Source organism: Sinocyclocheilus anshuiensis, unplaced genomic scaffold (assembly GCF_001515605.1).
Source record: "Sinocyclocheilus anshuiensis isolate Anshui unplaced genomic scaffold, SAMN03320099.WGS_v1.1 scaffold1985, whole genome shotgun sequence".
Classification (NCBI taxonomy): Eukaryota; Metazoa; Chordata; class Actinopteri; order Cypriniformes; family Cyprinidae; genus Sinocyclocheilus; species Sinocyclocheilus anshuiensis.
The window spans coordinates 428,142-450,203 of record NW_015541030.1 but is presented as its reverse complement, the minus strand read 5'-3'; the positions used below and the strand labels follow the sequence as shown (position 1 = coordinate 450,203).

The following is a 22,062-nucleotide window of genomic DNA, read 5'->3' as shown; positions in this document are numbered from 1 at the left end:
CTAGAGGACGCAGTGTCTCATTCCCTACTCAGGGAACCATGGTTACATATGTAACCTGAGACGTTTTCTCGTGACTTAGTATAACTACTCACTGACAGTGCATTGCGGCAGAATAAATTATGCAGTTGCTTTGTCTTACAGCTGTTGTTTTTATTTGCTGTCTTGTGTCAGAATGGAGTTAACAAGGTTTTTGACCAGCGAATGACGGAGATCTGTCTTTTGTCTGTCATTACAATGGCCGCATCTGAGGCAGCAAGTGCATCGCATTATACGCAGTGTTCGAATTGAGGGGGGGCTGGGGGGGTCCCGGACCTCCCATAAGCATTAGGGGCCCCCCATAACACCCCAAAAAATATATTTGGGGGGTCCCCTGGTTTTTTTAATAAAATTTTAATACTTAAAATGAAGTTTTGATTGCTGTATTAAATTTAGACCTGCTTATGTTACATTATATTTTATTTTTACTCGTTTTTACAACGTTGCTCATTATAACCAATCACACATGATTCTGTTGAGCTTTGGAATGCAGTAGCCAATCAGAGGTGTTCAGATTAGTCATCCTCTGGTTTTTCAATAAAACTTTAATACTTAAAATGAAGTTTTGATTGCTGTATTAAATTTAGACCTGCTTATGTTACATTATATTTTATTTTTACTCGTTTTTACAACGTTGCTCATTATAACCAATCACACATGATTCTGTTGAGCTTTGGAATGCAGTAGCCAATCAGAGGTGTTCAGATTAGTCATTGCTGAAACCCCCTTTTTTCAGACTGAAACTCGGGAATTCCCTCATCATAAGCAACAAAGTGCAGATGTAGGTATGATGTAAGTTGTCCGTGTATGGATAGCTTCATTGATTAAAAGAGGAGTTATGAGTGCTTAAACACTAGCTAGACTGAATGCTCATTTATAGTGTTCTTTCACTGCACGATTCAATCTAATAAATTGCATTTAGAATGCTCCCAAAATTCAAGATATAGGGGCAGAAAACGTATATATTTATATAATTTCATATAGTTGATCAATATCACACGAAGAGTGCCATTTTTTCCCACAAAAATTTGATATTGATTTTATATAACAGTTCAATAAACAAGAAGTTAATATTAAGAGACTTACGTTTTAGACACCATATTGCCTATTTTTTGCTCTATTTCGCCAACAAAAATGGTTCCAAACAAAGCCACAGCACTGTTTTGCGTCTCTGAAAAACATGACAGTGTTTTGTTCCTGAATGAATCAACCTTTTGAACGATTTGGTTCAATCACAATGACTCATTTGTTAACAGTGACTTGCTGCCACCTACTGGCGATTTTAATTTCACATTTTAAAGTACCTTTTTATATATATAAAAAAATCATTTTAAATATCAGTATTCAACGTTTTAAGATTAAAATATTAAAACATTATTTATGCATTTGTAACTGCAGATTAAAGCATTCATGCATTGCATTAAATAGTGTGTATATGCATCTAAATGCCACTTCAGATGCAGCTTTTGTGTTTCCTCTGCCTGACCACCACACAGAGTCAGCAACACACTCAGGAAAATATCGTCTGATTATCGATCGTTATCGATAAAATCCCAGAAAATATAGAGATATCACTTTTTGTCAACATCAGCACACCCCTAGGCTAGATGTTTAATTTTTCTTTGCTTAGTGATTGTTTGGTACACCTAATTCACTGATCATCGTAAAATAATCTTTTATCTTAGAATTAGGTTTTCTCAATGATAACGAGGATATGCATCATATGTATAAAGTTGTATTTTATTTTATTCTATTTATATATATAAATATATAAAATAATACATATAATAAATATTTATTTATTTTTTGTGAAGGGGATGGGGGGACCCCCCAAGAGCTTTGACACAATTCGAACACTGATTATACGCTTTCATCAACTTACAGGTTATAACATTTATTGTAGCTATATGGGCACTTAGTTTTTCATGTCGTTTAATACACTTTGCCAAAATCTCATGATAGACGATGAAGCACTATATGCACAGGATATTTAAAACGTAGCCTACAAAAGTAGCCTATTGGTTACAGCTAGACGGCAAAAGCTATTCTCCGCTCTTCAAACACACAAAAAACATTAGCCTTTATAGACATAGTGTTTTAGTAAAGGAAACACTGTACTTATTCAAACATCGTTTATTATTTACCCTTGCATTGCGAACAAGCCGAGATCTGTCTCCGCTTTGTTCTGAATGGAAGCAGGGTGAAGTTAAGAGGTTTTGCTGACAGTTTGCGGATCCATAGCGTTAAAAAGTTTATTGACAAGCTCTTTTGAATGCTTTTCATTGGTTAAATATTTGTAAAACCCTCAAACAGACATAAGGAAGACCAATAGCAGTGATTTAAAACAATAATAACAAAATATAATAGAGAGTTTGGATTTTCCACGGCACACCTGATTGGGCTAGGGTATGGCAACTGCCATACTCTGCCATACGGAAACGCCGCCCCTGGGAGGAAATGAGTGAAAAGTCTATTATGACTAATTATGTTTCGTTCGTGAACGAATCGTTATTTTTGAACAAATCTTTTAGGTGAACGAATCGTTCTCATTCACGTAATCCATTGACTCATATTTCTCGTTCACTGAAATTCCTCCAGAATAGCGCGGCGCTATTAGCAGGAATACGCCCTTCACTGAACGAGTTTCTTTTGAGTCTGAACGAGATGGAGAGATCTTCTCGTTCTTGAACGAAATGACCGAACTGGTACATGTTGTTCGTAAACGAGTTGAATGAACTGGTACATCTCGTTCGTGAATGAAATGAATGAGAGTGTACCGGGTCAGTCGGCCATTTTAGAATGTCAATCTCGATCAGCAATCAGCAGAAAGCAGATGCAAATCGCAGTTATAAATACTGTGCACATACGCTTGTTTATATATTCATATTTAGCATACCTCCACAATTAATCCCCGATTTATGAATGTGTAATTGTCTGACCAAACAATTAAACAACTTATTTAGACTTTATTTAATTAGATTATGCACACATTTTAATAAAGCCAAATCAGTTTTTGTAACAAGTGAATACGTTCGTTGACTTAAGACATAACCATAGACTGTATAAAAACAAACCATAACACATAAAACACTCTTTTTCGCCACCTGCTGGCGTATTTATGTAATATGAAGAAATGGTCACTGAATGAATCAGTGAACGAATCTGAACGAATCATTTTGGTGAACGAACTGAACACGAACGAATCTCTTAAAAGAATCAAAATTTCCACCACTAATTGTTGCTGCATCCGAAAACTCTAAAATGCTGCCTTCCCTTCGTGCAAAAACGCTGCCAGCAAAGTCATTGCCTCATACAGCAGCGAGGCAGCAAGTCAGCTGCCTAAGTTTTCGGATGCAGCCTAAGACTCGTTTTCTTTTCTTCTTCTTCTGTTATTATGTTGCTCATTAGCAACATATTAGTGCACTGCTGCCTCTCACTGGTTTATTAATGTCATTGGTTCCTTTGTGGCTACTTGAATATTTTAAGTAAGTGTCACTCAACAGTAAGTTGTTTTATTTGCCTTGAAAGTGTGATAGGTCTAACCGCAGAACCATTACGTCACAGCAGCTTGAGGACAGCAGTGCCAGGCCAGCAGTCTGAGGCCGGAAGTGGGCGGAGCATGTGTTGTCTTACACTACTTCCGTGTTTTCAGTTTTACGTGACAGTTTAAAGTGAAAAGTTTACGTGAAAGTTTAAAACCATGTTATCAACAATTTTATTAAAGTGATTTAATCGAAAAGAGGTGTGTGTGTGTGTACTGTATATATATATATATATATATATATATATATTTATTTATTTATTTGTGTACATAAAAGATATGAATTATGCTGAGTTTACCATTAACAAAAGACAACATACTATTATAGACAAATGTTAAGTTTTTTAAAGTTAAAATTACAGTTTATTATCCATTTGTTTTGTCATACAATTAACAATATTATTGAACACAAAGAAAAAATAATAATAATAGAAAAAAGGTTGGGCGTTTGAACATTTGATTTAATTTTGACCGTTTCATAACTGACCATTTTTTTCATAGAACAGACAAAACAATTCTACATCAGACTGAACATAACAAAACAGAAAAATTATTTACATAGGACATTTATTCCCCTTAAAAAACAATTGCACACTAGCTGTACCTGCTTCAAATAAATAAGTAAATAAATAAACACACAAACCAAAGAAAAAAAAACTAAATAAATAACCAAAATCAAAAAAATAAATAAAAAGTTTTGGCACAAATGAGTTAATCCTGAGGTGCCTATTGTCCAGACACTCATAAAGAAAAACTTCCATATCTTCCTTGAACTGGAAACGAAACATAAAAGGCTCTTTGATTAGGTGTCCATCATCATGCATTTCTGCCTGATCAAGTTGAAGAAGGGCCTTCTCCTGATCTTCTTCTTTTAATTTCAGATACCACAACTCTTACACAAAACCTCGGAAGACATGGCGGTTTTTCCGCAGCCATCCAACAGCGGTCTGGAGGTCTTTTACTATTTGTGGCTCCATTTATTTATTTATTTATTTATTTATTCATGAGAGAAGTGTACAAAAATAAATAAAAATAAAAAGGAATTAAATATTTATTTCAAATAATTAAAATGTATCTCACAAGTAAAGAGATGGTTTGCACCAGATTTAGCTCTTAGCTAATTTCCATCTTTTGTCCTTGGGCAGACTGGAAGTATCTTTGGCAACAACTTATGTTTTTATCAAGCTTGCATTAATGTCCAGAATTTATTTATTTTTTATTCATGAGGGTACCTCACACTGGCCATTTCTGTTTAATAACAGACCGTGCACGAACCCTGTCTGGCATGTTACGTAGGGAGCTGGTGGTGGCTGATGGGTTCCCAGAAGGTGCTGGCATGTTACGTAGGGTGCTGGTGGCTGATGGGGTCCCAGAAGGTGCTGGCATGTTACGTTGGCTGCTGGTGGCTGATGGGGTCCCAGAAGGTGCTGGCATGTTACGTAGGGTGCTGGTGGCTGATGTGGTCCCAGAAGGTGCTGGCATGTTACGTTGGCTGCTGGTGGCTGATGGGGTCCCAGAAGGTGCTGGCATGTTACGTAGGGCGCTGGTGGTGGCTGATGGGGTCCAAGAAGATGCTGGCATGTTACGTAGGGTGCTGGTGGTGATTGATGGGGTCCCAGAAGATGCTGGCATGTTACGTAGGGTGCTGGTGGTGATTGATGGGGTCCCAGAAGATGCTGGCATGTTACGTTGGGTGCTGGTGGCTGATGGGGTTCCAGAAGATGCTGGCATGTTACGTAGGGTGCTGCTGGTGGCTGATGGGGTCCCAGAAGATGCTGGCATGGTCAAGGTTGCACTGGTGGTTGGTGGCATTTTGCATGATGTGCTTCCATTTACAAACATCTAAATGATTCTGAAAATCATCTCTCCTTAAAACTGTAGCTGTACAGTAGACACAGTGGAAATGTAGTGCTGGTCTGCAGCCCAATCCACATCTGTGAAAAGTGAAATCTAAAATATAAAGAAAAAATAGTAAACACTCAATTCCTGTAAGTCCAGAGTGCTGCACAGGGCAACTCCAATCCTACTCAAACTTGTCCCCGTTTTGTGTGTGAATGTTTAATGGAATATGCTCAAAAACATGAAATGTCTATATACAATTCTCTCAAAAGATAAATAAACAAATATATAGTCTAATTGTTTGTGTTTTGTTAGGTTAAGTGTTTGTCTATTAAACTTTTGACTTTGACCTAGACGAACTGACATTTTATTATCAAATCATGCTGAAAAGCAACTAATTCAAAGGGACTACTATATTAAATATTATTTTGCCATTGTATATTAACAAATAACTCAAGATGTTCAAACCTCCATGGACAAGGCCTTTTTGAAGTGGCTTTTAATGTGTGCATTCAATTTGTCACATCTTGTCGGTTTAAAAATACTGCTAACACAAAAAGGGCAGTGAAAGTTTTTGCAGCATGTTGTGCATTGCTCCAAAAGAGGTACCGCTGTACCTCTCTGAATCGTTATATGGCCCTATAGATGGAAAAAATACATAAACATTTCTCAGTCGGAAAATGTCACAAATGCAGTAAAATACAATGCCAATAACAATAACCACAAACCATGAATATGTAATCCAACAAAGCGATTACGTTACAATCCAATTGTAAAATTACAAAAGACGTGTTTAAGTGCCTTCGTCACAATGCCCATTTACAAAAAGCTTAGAGCCACGTTTTGCATAACGTTAAGCGTTAATCCAACAATTAAATACACCACAGACAACTTTTTACCGTGTTCTCTTCCTCCGCCATGATAATGTAGTTTTCATTGACTTCTTACTGCATTCCTTCTTACTGCATGAGTTTTAACTTTAGCTTCTTAGTTTTTACCACATCGCCCGCCATGATGTTTATTTTGCGTTAACTCCGCCCACTTCTGGCCTCAGACTACTGGCCTGGCGCTGCTGTCCTCACGCTGCTGTGACATAATGGACCCTTTTCACATTTCCGGGTTTCTCAGCAGCGGAAGTCGTCATAGTTGGGTTAACTTGAAGAGAAGTGAATGGAAGAGTACCACAAATATATGTTTTGCATTCCCATTTGCTCAAATAGCAAAAGAAAAACTCCACGATAGTGTTTTCGTGACTTTCAATAAAAGGAAAAAAAATGAGAGAGACTGATAACGGCAGTCAGAAGAGAGAACAATGTCAAATTTACCATCCCTCCCATAGACGCTGCATTAGAAACACCCTCCCATTAGCGTTAACTGTTTTTTTTTTTTGTAATTTGATGCAAAGGTGATATAATACAAAGAATAGTGGTATAAATGTACATACACTTAAAAAAAATACAAATATGAAAAACTTTAGAGGATTTAAGATGCCGATGACCGTTAAACGCGTCATCACAGTCTTGTGAAAAGGGTCCATGGTTCTGCGGTTCTGCAGTTGTTTATTATTGTTGAAAGTAGCTGTAACTTAATAAAACCTAGTAAGTATAACAACTAAGTAAAGATAACTAATTAAATCTAAGTAAGGTAAACTATTGGATTTTAAAGTGTAGTTGTCATTAAAAACACCCTCACATTAGCGTTAACTGTTTTTTTTTTTTGTAATTTGATGCAAAGGTGATATAATACAAAGAATAGTGGTATAAATGTACATACACTTAAAAAAAATACAAATATGAAAAACTTTAGAGGATTTAAGATGCCGATGACCGTTAAACGCGTCATCACAGTCTTGTGAAAAGGGTCCATGGTTCTGCGGTTCTGCAGTTGTTTATTATTGTTGAAAGTAGCTGTAACTTAATAAAACCTAGTAAGTATAACAACTAAGTAAAGATAACTAATTAAATCTAAGTAAGGTAAACTATTGGATTTTAAAGTGTAGTTGTGATAATATGACAAACGCAGTGCACTTCTCTCTCTGGCTCAGCCAGCTAAAGCACGAAAGCACAGTTTGAATTTGGCAGTTATGTGACGTCACCGAATGTTCTAAATCCCATATGTGGGACCGTACTCCCAGGGGCACAGGAAACAATAACTTCAAACAATACAACACAACATACAACCCGAAAGAAAAAAAAAAAAGCCCTATTCCATTTTTAGGAGTCATTCCTTTATATAGTCCAAAATCCTGAAAGAAAAACTTTGCCATGCATCGATGGTACTAGGTTTAGCCTTGTTCATTCGTGCTATTGTACATTCACAAGTCATTATTTTAAGGAGGCTATGAATCCAAAATGTTTTTGCACACATGTGCGGAGTAAACCAATTCTGTATTATTGTCTTCTTTGCAGCTGTAAAACCAGCAAACAACATTCTCTTCTTTAATGAACTTATACAGGAGTTAGAATCATCATTGAGAAGACATAAACATGGATTAGACATGTAATTAAATTGTAGTAAAAAGGATAAAACAGAATTCACATGAGTCCATAGGTTGACAACAATTGGACATTCCCAAAACATGTGAAGAAAAGTACCAGATGATACCGTGTTACAAATATGGCAGTTATAGGTCGATTGCAGTTTCATTTTAAACCTCTTGTAAGGAGTTATGTATGCTCTTTGGATAACTTTGAAATGGATAAGGCGATGAGCCAAGTTTTTAGAAGTTAAGATTAGATTAGACCACACCCTCTCCCAGTCGACCGATAAGTCAAGATCTGTTCATTCGCGATTCCAGATAGATTCAATAGAAAGAGGCTTTGCAGTGTGATCATTAAGTTTACTATATATTAAAGAAACAGATGGCCGACAAGAGGGTGGTGAGATCCAATCCCACATAGGATGAGAGGAAATGGGGGATGCCCAGGGAACTCCATAGGCCTTGAGAGCAGAACATAGCTGAAAAAAGACAAAATATGATGATGCTGGTAAACAAAACGTAGTTCTTAGTTCTTGAAATGAGCAGAGTCCTTGGTTATCATATAAATCACCGCAAGTGTTTATGCCCAATGTAGACCAAGAGGGCTGGACAAATGGCCGATTTCCACATAAAAAATTAAAGTTGTGCCATAAGGGTGTGTTGTTACAAAATTTGAAAGGTCCTCCCATCAGACATTCCACCCTTTCCCAGATCCTAATAGAATTGGCCACAACCGGGCCAAATTTATATTTATCATTTTTATTTCCTGTGCCAGCAAATAAAATATCTTGGAGCTTATGTGGTTTAACCTTGTCAGCTTCGATTACTCTCCATGAAGCTTTAGATTGAGGATCAACCCAAGTATGAAGAGCCTTAAGTTGAAATGACAAATAATATAATTCAAAATTTGGCACAACCAATCCTCCTGAAAGTATAGGATGCTGCAATGTGACAAGTTTTATTCTGGGTCGTTTACCATTCCAGATAAATTGGGAAAGTATGGAATAGATCTCCTTAAAGTAACCTGGAGGAGGGGAAAGTGGCAGCATAGAAAAAAGAAAATTAAGCCGAGGTAACAAATTCATTTTAACGGTGGAGATTTTGCCTTGAAGAGAGACTTTAAGATTATTCCATCTTTGAGTATCACTTCTGATCTTAACGAAAATGTTATCAAAATTGTTTCTGGCAATTTTATGAATGTCTTTATATATGTAATACCCAAATAAATGAAAGAATCTTTAATAGGAATGAATGAGGGGATAGGAGAGTTGACTTTAACATTGTTAACTGGCATTAAAGCAGATTTGGTCCAGTTTATCTTGTACCCCGATAAACTACTAAAGTGATCAAACTCCTTAATTATACCGGTTATTGACATATCAAAAGGATCTAAATATAAGATAATGTCATCAGCGTAGAACGAAATAATATGATTATGATCATGAATCTTAATCGGTGGAACGTCAGATTTCCTAATGGCTTGTGCTAGTGGTTCAAGGGATAAACAAAACAATAAAGGGGAAAGTGGACATCCCTGCCTCATTCCACGCTGTAAAGGGAACGGGGGGGAGATAATATTACCAGTTAAGACTGATGCCTCAGGTGAGTGGTAGAGTGTCTTAATCATAGAAATGTAATGTTCACCAAAACCAAAACCTTGCAGAACTGCCCACATATAGTTCCACTCTATAGCCTATCAAAGGCTTTTTCTGCGTCAAGTGAAAAAACGCACAAGGACTCGGAAGAGAGTCTGCAAAATCAAGTACATGAAACAGTCGACGCATATTAGCGGACGCATCAAAAAACATCTTTGATATCATTGCAGCCTCCTCTCGCATGGAGAAAGTAATTCATAGCTTAATCAAAGAGGATCAAACCGGTTTTATTAAGGGGCGTCCCTTAATAAAACCAGTTTGGTCCTCTTTGATTAAGCTATGAATTACTTTCTCCATGCGAGAGGAGGCAGCAATGATATCAAAGATGTTTTTTGATCTCTATGAAATGTACCATACTTAATTGCAAAATTAAATGAATCAAGCATGAGAGTCCCTACCACATCCCATATTTCTAAATATAGTTCAGGAGGAAGGCCATCTAGGCCTGGTGACTTGCCCTTTTGAAGGCTTTTTAGTGCTTCATGGAGCTCCTCCAAACTTAACGGGGCCTCCAAAGAGTCTTTATCCATCTGTGTGATCGGAGGCCGTTCTAATTTATCCAAGTACTCTCTACAAACTGACTCATCAAACTTGGCTTCGGTTTTGTACAGATTTGTGTAAAACCCTTTAAATATGTTGCTAATTATCATAGGATTTGTGGTGACCTGGTCATCCGAAGATTTTATTGCGCTGATGTATGCCTTAGACTCACATTCCCTCAGCCTGAGGGCCAATAAGTGGCTATAGGTCTCTCCGATTCGAAATAATATTTTTGCCTCGTCCTATGTAAAATAAACTCTGCCTTTGATTGTGAAAGTAAGTCATATTCCTCTTTCAAGGAGGACAATCGTGTAGCTTGTTGATCAGAAAAATTTTGTTTTTGTAAGTTTTGTAATAATTTGATCTTATTTTCTAATTGTGTAAATTGGCGGGTTTTCGTTTTGGCAAGAGCAAAAGAAAAAGATATACAGAATCCTCGTATTGCACACTTCGTCGTTTCCCACAATATTTGAGGGTCTACATCACAAGATATGTTAATTTCGAGAAACTCCTTTACATGATCTTTTAGCGAATTAATGAATGTCTGATTGTTTAGTAATGCTGTGTTAAGACGCCATCTAGGGGCCTTGGTCTTAATGTTGGAAAGGTGAACATTACATAACACAGACAATAAAACCGGTAATATAGAGATGGAAGAGTTAGATGAAATTAGAGATGGGCTGAGAAATATGTAATCTATCCTAGAGAAAGTCTTATGTCTATTAGAAAAAAAAGTGAAGTCCTTAGATGTAGTATTCTGGATTCTCCAAAGATCGATTACATTAAGTTCAGTGATAAATGTATTCAATAACTTAGAGGATGGGTTAGCTGTAGTATCAGGGTGAGATTTATCCAGTGCAGAATTTAAGACAGCATTAAAATCACCACCCATCACTAAAGGACAATCAATCTGCTCTAGTAATATATTGGAAATATTTGTGAAAAATGCACTGTCTGCCTCATTCGGGCAGTAAATGGAGACCAGTGCTAACCTGTCATTATGTATTTTACAGCGTATAAAAACAAATCTACCTTAATCATCATTCCCGGTATGTTCAATAGTTAAATGTAACCTCCTATTGACTAAGATAAGCACCCCCTTCGTTTTATTATGATCACAAGAGAAGGCTGCCAGTTTGTAATACTTGTTTTGAAAACGTGCCACATCGCATTGTTTTAAATGGGACTCTTGTATCAGGGCACAGGATATCGATTTACGGTGCAAATATTCTAAAATCCGGGTACGCTTAATAGGAGAATTTAGGCCATTCACATTCAATGATAAGATATTCAGAACCTGCATTGTTTGCTCGTAATGTCAAGATTATGTCTACTTGAAGAGAGACAAAAGCAATGCCATACTGCCAGTGACATGTACATGTTAGTATGTATCCTAGATACCAATCCACCTAGATGCATAATCCTTTTAAAAGAAAAGCAAAATAAATACAAATATTGATGTCTGTTGAAGGGCATAGAAAAAAACAAGAAAAAGGAATTACAAACAACTATGTACAAAAGCCAAAGCAGACCGCACATTACCGAGCGTCTAGGTCTGCATAAACAACAGAAACAAATGTTGATGCATGACCAGTCCACATCAATGCAAGACATGTTCCCAAAAGGCCCACTGAGCCAGAAACTTAGAGATCGAACCTGCTCTCCATTAGCCCGAAAAATAGTAATAATAAATAAAAGTAAATAAAATAAATCATTATTATTTACCAGTCAGCGGACGAGCGTACAGGACATGGGCAAAATTCCAAAAATAAATTAACAAGTGTCCATGGCCACCTTATTATTGTCCTCTTCAGGACAGTTAGGATCACCACAGACCTCATCTCGTTGAGCTAATAGGATGGAGAAGGCAGCCCCCCCCCCACTGCTTTGTAGCGCTGCAGAATACGTCCTCCGCGACAGTGAAGTAACAAAATCCTCTGCCTTTTGAGGAGAGTCGAACATCATCTGCTCACCTTTGTGCCGTAGTTTAATCACCACTGGATATGTGAGGAAGGGCTGGAGACCAAGCGCTGTCATCTTCTTCAAGACTGGATTAAAGCTCTTTCTCTTGGTAGATGTGGCTGGACTAAAGTCGGGAAAAAATAGTAGTGTGACATTGTCCTACGTATATTTCACCAGATATGCCTGCCGAGCACCCTTCAGGATCGCCGACCTGTCATGCCATCTTAGTACACGGAAGATGAGAGTACGTGGCCGATCTGAGTTTTTCCTTCCGTCATAAACGCGATGTGCCCGGTCAATCTCGGTGTCACGGCCTCTCGGTGAAGGGATCCACTTGGAAAGATTAGCTCTGAGGAAGCCCGCTGCATCAGAGCCCTCCGCCCCCTCCGGCAACCCCACCAGTCGTATGTTATTTCTCCTGCTCCTATCTTCCATGTCCGTCATTTTCTCTGTGAGTTGTTCCAGCTGATTTCTAACGTTCGTAACTGTCCTCCTATCCTCACGTGCAGCTGCTTGAACGGAATCGATCCGGTCCCGTGTCTGCTTTACTGCGTTGGCTAGCTTTTCAACTTCTGCTTTTAGCTCTTTTACTCAGGGCCGGGTGGACAATCTTCTGTTTTATTCTGTTTCTGTTCTGCCACATTTTCAAAGAAAGAGCAATTTCCTTTTCCTCCGGGTTCTCAGGCTCGCGGGCTAACAGTGTGCGACGCACTACCTCCTCACTCTCGCCCGTGACGCCCCCTCTTGCCAGCGGCCAAGAGACTGCGGTTGGGAGACGCAATGCCTTTCCACTCATCTCTGGCCAATCCCCCCGGGGACTTGGGAGTTCTGCGAGGATGGGTCAGAACGCGACGCCTTCTGCACCATCCAGCTCTACTCCCCTCCACTGCACCACCGCGGGTGCATCGATTGTCCCTTTGGTGCCACTTGTATGGTGTCTGGAGGCATGGCTTGTGCTGCCCAGCCCATCCCGCTGGCCCATTCGCACAGTTCGACTCAGCTATGTGATTCAGTTCGCCAGGCGACCTCCCAAGTTCAGCGGCGTTCTCGAGACTTCGGTGGCAGTCCGAGATGCCCGGTCTTGCATGAGGGGATTGCTGTCCTCCTGGCAAGCTGTCCTCCTCGAGCCGGTCCCTCCAGCCGAGATGAGGCAGGGGTTTTATAGCCCTTACTTCATCATACCCAATAAAGGCGGTGGATCTGCGAGCCTTGAATTGGGCCCTTCACAAGCTCCCGTTCAAGATGTTGACGCAGAAGCACATTATCAGATGCATCCAACCCCAGGATTGGTTTGGAGTGGTCGACTTGAAGTACGCTTATTTTCATGTCTCGATTCTCCCTCGACACAGACCGTTCCTTCGGTTTGCTTTCAAGGATCGGGCATGGCAGTGCAGGGTCCTCCTTCGGGCTTTCCCTGTCCCCCCGTGTCTTTACGAAAGTCATAGAGGGCACCCTTGCCCCGTTACGGGAAGTGAGCATCAGGATCCTCAACTATTTCGAGCATGGCCCCATGGCGAGAACAGTTGTGTGATCAAAGGGACCTGGTGCTCTGGCACCTCAGCCAGTTGGGGCTTAGGGTCAACTGGGAAAGGAGCAAACTCTCTCCTGTGTAAAGAATCACTTTTCTCAGTGTGGAGTTAGACTCGGTGAGCATGACGGCGCGTCTCACCAATGAGCGTGCCCAGTCCGTGCTGAACTGCCTGAGTTCCTTCAAAGGCAGGATGGTGGTACCACTGAAACACTTTCAGAGGCTCCTGGGGCATATGACATCCGCAGCCACAGTCACACCGCTCGGATTGTTTCAAATGAGACCACTTCAGCACTGATTAAACTCCCAAGTCCCGAGGTGGGCATGTCGCCGCGGTACAGTTCGTGTGACCTTCATGCCGAAGTGTTGCCGCTTATTTAGGCCCTGGACGGACCTTGTCTTTCTACGGGGCGGGATGCCCTTAGAACAAGTGTCTCAGCATGTCATTGTCACGACGGATGCCTCCAGTGTGGGCTGGTGTGCTACATGCAATGGGCAGGCAGCCTCTGGGTTCTGGACAAGGCCTCAACTGATTTTGGCACATCAGCTGCCTCGAGTTGCTGGCAGTGCTACTAGCCTTGCGGCGGTTCCGGCCATTGCCGCTTGGCAAGCACGTGTTGATCCGTATGGACAACACTGCGACCATTGCGAACGTCAACTGGCAGGGTTGTCTACGATCACGTCGCATGTTATAACTCGCCCGACATCTCCTCCTCTGGAGTCAGAGACAGCGCAAGTCGCTGTGTGCCATCCACATCCTGGGGGAGCTCAATCGTGCAGAAGATGAGCTCTCACGACAGCTCACGTTCCCCGGAGAATGGCGACTCCATCCTGAGACAATCCGGCTGATCTGGAGTCGATTCGGGGAAGCTCAGGTAGACCTGTTTGGCTCCCACGAGTCCACCCACTGCCAGCTGTATCACTCCCCGACCGAGGCCCCCCTCGGCATGGACGCGCTGGCACACAGCTGGCCTCAGGCTCTACGCAAGTACACGCTCCCCCAGTGAGCTGTCTCGCACAGACACGTGCAAGGTCAGATTGTGACGGGACGTGGCAGACCTAAGTGTTCTCCCACCGGTGGTGGAAGTCACTTTCACTTAGGTCAGAGCCCTCTCTACAAGGCGAGCTTTTTGCCTTGAAGTGGAGTCTGTTCGCGATCTGCAGTTCTTCTTGTTGAGAAGATCCCCGAAGATGCACGATTGGAGTAGTGCTTTCTTTCCTGCAAGAAAGGTTGGAGCGTAGACTGTCACCCTCCACCTTGAATGTGTATGTGGCTGCTATCACAGCATATCACGATGCAGTGGACGGCCGGTCCCTGGGAAAGCACAATCTCATCGTCAGGTTCCTGAGGGGTGCCAGAAGGTTACATCCTCCTAGGTCACCCCTGGTACCCTCCTGGGATCTCGCTATTGTCCTGGCTGGACTTCAGATGGGGCCCCTTTGAGCCACTGAATTCAGTCGAGCTTAAATTCCTGTCTGCTAAGACTGCGCTCCTGTCCGCGCTCACTTCCATCAAGAGGGTCGGGGACCTCCAAGCATTTTCGGTAAGCGAAGAGTGCCTTGTGTTCAGGCCGGCCTACTCTCCCGTTGTCCTGAGAGCCCGGCCTGGATACGTGCCCAAGGTTCCCACCCCGCCTTTTCGCGACCAGGTGGTGAACCTGCAAGCACTGCCTTCAGAGGAGGCAGATCCAGCCTTGGCGTTGCTGTGTGAGTGCTGCACATATACGTGGACCGCACCCGGAGCTTTAGAAGCTCTGAGCAGCTCTTTGTCTGCTACGGAGGTCAGCAGAAGAGGAAGGCTGTCTCCAAGCAGAGGTTGGCCCACTGGATAGTGGATGCCATCGCCTTGGCGTACCAATCTCAAGGCGAGCCATGCCCCCTAGGGGTGAGGGCTCACTCCACACGGAGTGTTGCCTCCTCTTATGCGCTGGCGCATGGCGCCTCTCTGGCAGACATCTGTAGAGCTGCAGGCTGGGCGACACCGAACACCTTTGCGAGATTTTACAGTCTCCGCGTTGAGCCAGTTTCTTCCCGTGTGTTGGGTAACAGGGAAGAGGCTGGAAGAGCAGGCCGGTGTCACGCTTGCTGCGCCATTCCCCCTCACCCGGGGATGTGAGCGCCTTTTCCTCCTCCAGTAAGTTCCCCGGATGGCGAACTCTGGTTGAATATCCTCCATTGGCTTGATTCCCTGCGGGCAATCCCATATGTGTATTCTTCCAAAGTAAGGTTCACCTCTCGGTGAGCCCGTGTCTTCCCTTTGACAGATCGTTCTGTCAGTCTCTGCCGGCAGTTGAAGATGCACGATTGGAGTAGTGCTTTCTTTCCTGCAAGAAAGGTTGGAGCGTAGACTGTCACCCTCCACCTTGAATGTGTATGTGGCTGCTATCACAGCATATCACGATGCAGTGGACGGCCGGTCCCTGGGAAAGCACAATCTCATCGTCAGGTTCCTGAGGGGTGCCAGAAGGTTACATCCTCCTAGGTCACCCCTGGTACCCTCCTGGGATCTCGCTATTGTCCTGGCTGGACTTCAGATGGGGCCCCTTTGAGCCACTGAATTCAGTCGAGCTTAAATTCCTGTCTGCTAAGACTGCGCTCCTGTCCGCGCTCACTTCCATCAAGAGGGTCGGGGACCTCCAAGCATTTTCGGTAAGCGAAGAGTGCCTTGTGTTCAGGCCGGCCTACTCTCCCGTTGTCCTGAGAGCCCGGCCTGGATACGTGCCCAAGGTTCCCACCCCGCCTTTTCGCGACCAGGTGGTGAACCTGCAAGCACTGCCTTCAGAGGAGGCAGATCCAGCCTTGGCGTTGCTGTGTGAGTGCTGCACATATACGTGGACCGCACCCGGAGCTTTAGAAGCTCTGAGCAGCTCTTTGTCTGCTACGGAGGTCAGCAGAAGGGGAAGGCTGTCTCCAAGCAGAGGTTGGCCCACTGGATAGTGGATGCCATCGCCTTGGCGTACCAATCTCAAGGCGAGCCATGCCCCCTAGGGGTGAGGGCTCACTCCACACGGAGTGTTGCCTCCTCTTATGCGCTGGCGCATGGCGCCTCTCTGGCAGACATCTGTAGAGCTGCAGGCTGGGCGACACCGAACACCTTTGCGAGATTTTACAGTCTCCGCGTTGAGCCAGTTTCTTCCCGTGTGTTGGGTAACAGGGAAGAGGCTGGAAGAGCAGGCCGGTGTCACGCTTGCTGCGCCATTCCCCCTCACCCGGGGATGTGAGCGCCTTTTCCTCCTCCAGTAAGTTCCCCGGATGGCGAACTCTGGTTGAATATCCTCCATTGGCTTGATTCCCTGCGGGCAATCCCATATGTGTATTCTTCCAAAGTAAGGTTCACCTCTCGGTGAGCCCGTGTCTTCCCTTTGACAGATCGTTCTGTCAGTCTCTGCCGGCAGTTGTTCCATCCTTACTCTCAGGTAGGACCTGCCTAAGAGACCCATTCCATATGTAGTACTGCCCCAGGCCTGGGTCAGTCCATATGATTGTCTCCACATGATACCTCCCTACGGGCAGAATGTGGCTTCCGTAGTGCCCTTCTCCGGAAGGCTCGCTTCCCCACCGTTACTGCTGAGCTGTAACAACAAATAAGAAAGACTTGAAGCAAATCTTTCATTGAAGGTCGAAATCCCTTCTGTTAAGAAATTACTGTGGTGAAAGGAACAGTGGCTTGGCTATCTCCAGTGGGTACCAAGGGCAGCGAATTTGCGCTGGGGTGGTGGGAAGGTTACGACCTTGGCGTAGCATTTGTCTGACACGCGGATGCTTGTCAACATTTGCGATGCCTTTGGGTTGTGACGGGGTTCAGGTTGTGGCACTTTCCATGGACCCCTAATGTCATCATCGGCATAACTCGAAGTGACGGACAGATAGGGAATGTCTTGGTTACGTACGTAACCCTCGTTCCCTGATGGAGGGAAGGGAGACGTTATGTCCCCATGCCACAACCTCGAACCATCACTGGCGGCCAGGGACAAGTTCTCGGCTTCTCAGCATAAAACCTGAAGAGTGGATGCACCTGTCGCCTATTTATACTCGTATGCACGGGGAGTGACTCAGGTATGCAAAATCCACTAGCTAAATTTCATTGGCATTTTCTCTTAAATTCAGAGATGATTGGGGCTCCCAAGTGAATCCCCTAATGTCGTCATCGACTTGGCGTCGCCGTTCCCTCCATCAGGGAATGAGGGTTACGTACGTAACCGAGATGTTATGTTCCCTGCAGAAGTCTTTAAAGGGGTAGTATGACGTTGCTAAAAATAAAATGACAGAAACTGCATTATTTTAGGTGTCAGGTCTGACCTTATACAATATACAGTATATTGTGTTTGACACTACAGTTTCTTTTTCTTTTTGGGTTTAGTAAATGCATGTATTTCATTTATTTTGCTGCAGAAATTCAATACAAAAATTGAATGACCCATCTCAGAGTAGCTTTATAGAATGAACGGTTTATGGGGGCAAAAGACAGAGACAGAATTGCTGCAATAAAGGCTTTATTTGCAACAGAACTTTGGGGGAAAAAAACTAAAAGAAAACAAGAATGCAAGAAAACAAACAAAAAAAAAAGTACAATATAGCTGTCATTTATTATGTGAAAATACAAAATATACAAACAGAAAAAGCCACAGAAGAATAAAAAAAAAAAATTAATTTAATCTGCCTGGTCTTCTGCTTTTGGCCACATGTTCTCATCCACATCATACCTGATATCTTCTCTGGCAAGGCATCTTGGGAATAATCTTTTGGTATGCCGTATCCTTCCTCGCATTGTTCAGCTGTGATGTCTTGGCATGCAGCATCCATTGCATCCAGGAGGGACATTTGGTCAAAAAGCGTGTTAGAACGAGCCGTTTTAGGTAGGCGTGGTTGACTCTTAACTTTTATAAAGAATATCTCTTTGGATTTGAGACATTAGTCTTTGCAACTTTACAGATCTTCTTTATGCACCAAGAGCTTATAACACTCCAAAAAGAAAGGTAAAATTGAAATTGCATCATATGACCCCTTTACAATTTAAATAAAAAAAAAAAATAGATGTATTTATTTTTTTATTTTTTTTATTTATTTTTATTTTTTTTTTCACTTCCAGCCCTGTTGGTATGCCTTATCCTTCCTGGTATTGTTCAGCTGTGATGTCTTGGCATTCAGCATCCATTGCATCCTGGAGGGACATCTGGAGGGACGATGGTCAAAAACCTTCCATCTCCAGGCTCAGTAAAACTCCTCAATGGGGTTGAGGAAAGGGGAGTAAAGGGCAAGGAAAAGAGACATCATTCTCGAATGGTTGTCAAACCAGGCTCTGGCTGCACTGGTAATGGTGGCATGCCACATTGTTCCATGTGATCACATATATTGGCAAGTGGTCTCCCACCTGTCCCCTTTCTCTGGCACCAGTCTTTGGTGCGGATCTTCTAAACTCTCAGATTTATGCAGGAGTGCACTTTTCATTACATTTAAATTTACATTTAGTCATTTAGCAGACACTTTTATCCAAAGCAACTTACAAATGAGGACAATAGAAGCAATCAAAATCAACAAAAGAGCAATGATATGCAAGTGCTATAATAAGTCTCAGTTAGCTTAATGCAGTACACGTAGCATGTCCTCTTTTACTGTGTATCATATGGTCATGCGATTGAAAGAACCTCAACACCTGAGTGTGTTTTCAAGATGGGAATAAGCTGTAATTTATATATTTGCATAATTGCAATCAACTCTTTCTCATTAGCAATGGAATAACATACAGGAGACATATTTGTGTTTCAATTAGAATTTTAATTAGAAATTAAAATTAGTTTCAATGAAATATGAACAGCTGTTCACTTTGACTTTAGCCTATAAGTTAGTTTTAGAAAATTATGTTATCTGTTCTGACATACAGTGTGAAAGCCTTTGAAAATTTGCCAGTAAAATTACGTTGTTTTGGTCTTGGTTGAGCTTGTGTGTAAAGAAGTTCAAGCATTTTAAATTTGTGTTAACTCTATGCATTTTGTGTCAAAGCAACAAGACATGTGTTAATTGTATAGCCTACACAGACGGATGTTGTGCTAACTGTGTTAAAAGTTTAGGAAATTGTTAAAAGTATTGAAACAATTGTGATAGCGATCGTAAAAAAAAAACTGTAACAATAATAATAACGATTTACTTGGTACAGGTAGTAGCAGATGAAAGTAGTCTAATTCTTAACAATAGCAGCAACTAAAAAAATAATAATGTTTTTTATATCTTACCAAAATGACGGCACCAGCACAAACATGTGAAACATTTTCTTCAACGGTTCAGTGTCTGATCCAAGAAGACTATCCGCTAAAAACACTCAAGCTATTTGTGAATCCTCCCACTACAGTGGACCCTCTTCATTCACACTCTGCATTTGCATATGATATAATGTTATATGTCATCTAGCCCTTAGGAGTTTAGCTGTTCTTAATGGGTGAAAATATTTTTATCAGTTAACATAAGCCTACTTTTTTAAGGTAGTTGCTTGACTGTGTTAAATGGCTAAAAGTAGAAGAATATTGTGTGAGCTGTTGATGAACTCCATTTCATGGTAAAACTGAATGAGTGTCTTGTGATTTTTAAATTGTTGTTTATATTGTACAGTTTTTAATGTTAGTGTATGAAAAAAAAAAACGTAGTCTGGCATCTCACAGTATCAGTTTTACTGAGGTTCAGCTTCTGAGTCAAACTGAAAGCTGCTGTCTTTAAAATGGGCCATGTGTGATTTTGCACACTAAATGCATGAACCAAAAGACACTGATATCTTTCACATAACACTTGGAGAGTCAAACTGTAAATAAAATAATAGCAAAACATTACGATTCCATACAAATGTGGCTGTCACCTGCACTTTTAAGACGTTTATTCAGTTGTACAGTGCAGCTGTCATTCCCGTAAAATGACTGAAATATGTGTGTGTATTCGTCAGAAGAGGAATAAGCAATAAAAGGTGAACTGACAACCAAATTTTGCTGCACTCTGTACAGGGTCTGTTTTTATTTGACTATGCCATTTTTAGACATCGTAATCTATGTTTAATGGAGTTGGTTATTGTTCAAACAGGCACCAGGAGGCAGCACGATGATCAAGCAGACCTGTGTCTTTATTTTGTGCATTCAGTATGTATTTATAGCACACTCTATTGGTAAAGGTAGCGCTATTATTAGAGATGTGATTTTATGCTTGGCCATTTGGAGGGCGATGATGCGCTTGTGCTACATTTGCCAACAAAAGAACAAACCGTGTGTGATACTATACAGTGCACTCGACATTACATTAATATGTAATTGTGACATATGAATGAATGTAAATGTAATTAACATGTAAATGACAAGCTAAGGAGCGCAGATGGGTGTGATTAAGATTTAATAATGAACGTTAGCTACATTTCCATGTGATGTAGGCTTAAAAAGAACATGTTAGTTGAGTTTCTGGGTGATATGCTGTTAATAACATTTTAGACATCACAGTAACACCAAAATATATGATACAGACAAAATAGTGACATCCTGGAAGAGAATTCATGTGAATGAAAAAGTGTGAGGTATTGTCTTGTATAAGTTCTAACAACAAATCCAGTATTTGATCATTGTTTTTTGAGGACATTTCCATACACAGCCTCAGTCTTTGGTTTCTGCAAGAAAACACAAAAATCAATCAGTCAGGAACTGTGTTGGTGTAACAGAGCTACTTCTATAAAATAATTGTCTTCAGTAGGTTAGTAGGCCTACTACTTTTAAAATCCTCAGTAGAACATATTTTTTCATCAGTTTTACACCAAAAGCTGATCTTGTACGTTAGGGTGCTTTTTAATTTTTTAATGTGCAACATATGTTAACATGAAACAGCAAGAGTAAATGACATCAAACACCCCATTCATTACAAAATCTGAGGTTTTCTCACATCAGCTAAATGGCTGAAAATGGTTGTTTTTCTCCCAAAAGCAACAGCAAAGACACTTGTTGCAGCACATCTACAAATCAACCAATGACCGCTGAAGCTGCATTTCACCTCAGACTATCATGAAGCACAGAGCAGCTGCAGCTCAAGATGAGCACAGGTAACATGGCTTAACAAATTTGTGTCCTACTTTTCTTCCAATTAGAATCTAATAGTATAAAACTTTTTATGGAATATTTCAGAATTACAAACCAATTTATTTGTAGAACTTTACATAGCTTATGATTTTAAACAAACCATGTTTTAAATTAGTATAGAGAGGTCAGAAGTTTTACATGTAGACATACAATTCATAACACCTAATTCATGATATGTGTAAATAAATAATCTTTCCGTCAGACAGCAGCTCGTCAAATAATATAAATCACCTTTCTGTCAGACGGCAGCACGTCAAAACATATAAACGGGCTGTCCGTAAACTAAAGATGCATAATAATGCAACTATACAGTTTCACTGATTATAATGGGAAAACTGCAACATGGAAAGAAAAAAAAACTTACACTGAGGGGCAATCAGTATAGG

General features: G+C 41.3%; 1 protein-coding gene across 1 annotated transcript in view; it reads right to left on the bottom strand.

Moving 5' to 3' along the window:
• Positions 1-20,937: 20,937 nt before the first annotated feature.
• Positions 20,938-22,062, bottom strand: part of LOC107690509 (T-cell surface antigen CD2-like) — a 30,432-nt gene continuing 29,307 nt past the window's right edge. Inside the window, exon 6 of the mRNA XM_016488869.1 lies at positions 20,938-21,213. Within this exon, the coding sequence (XP_016344355.1) occupies positions 21,166-21,213 (48 nt within the window). The 3' untranslated portion in view covers positions 20,938-21,165. The remainder of the gene's footprint in view (positions 21,214-22,062) is intronic.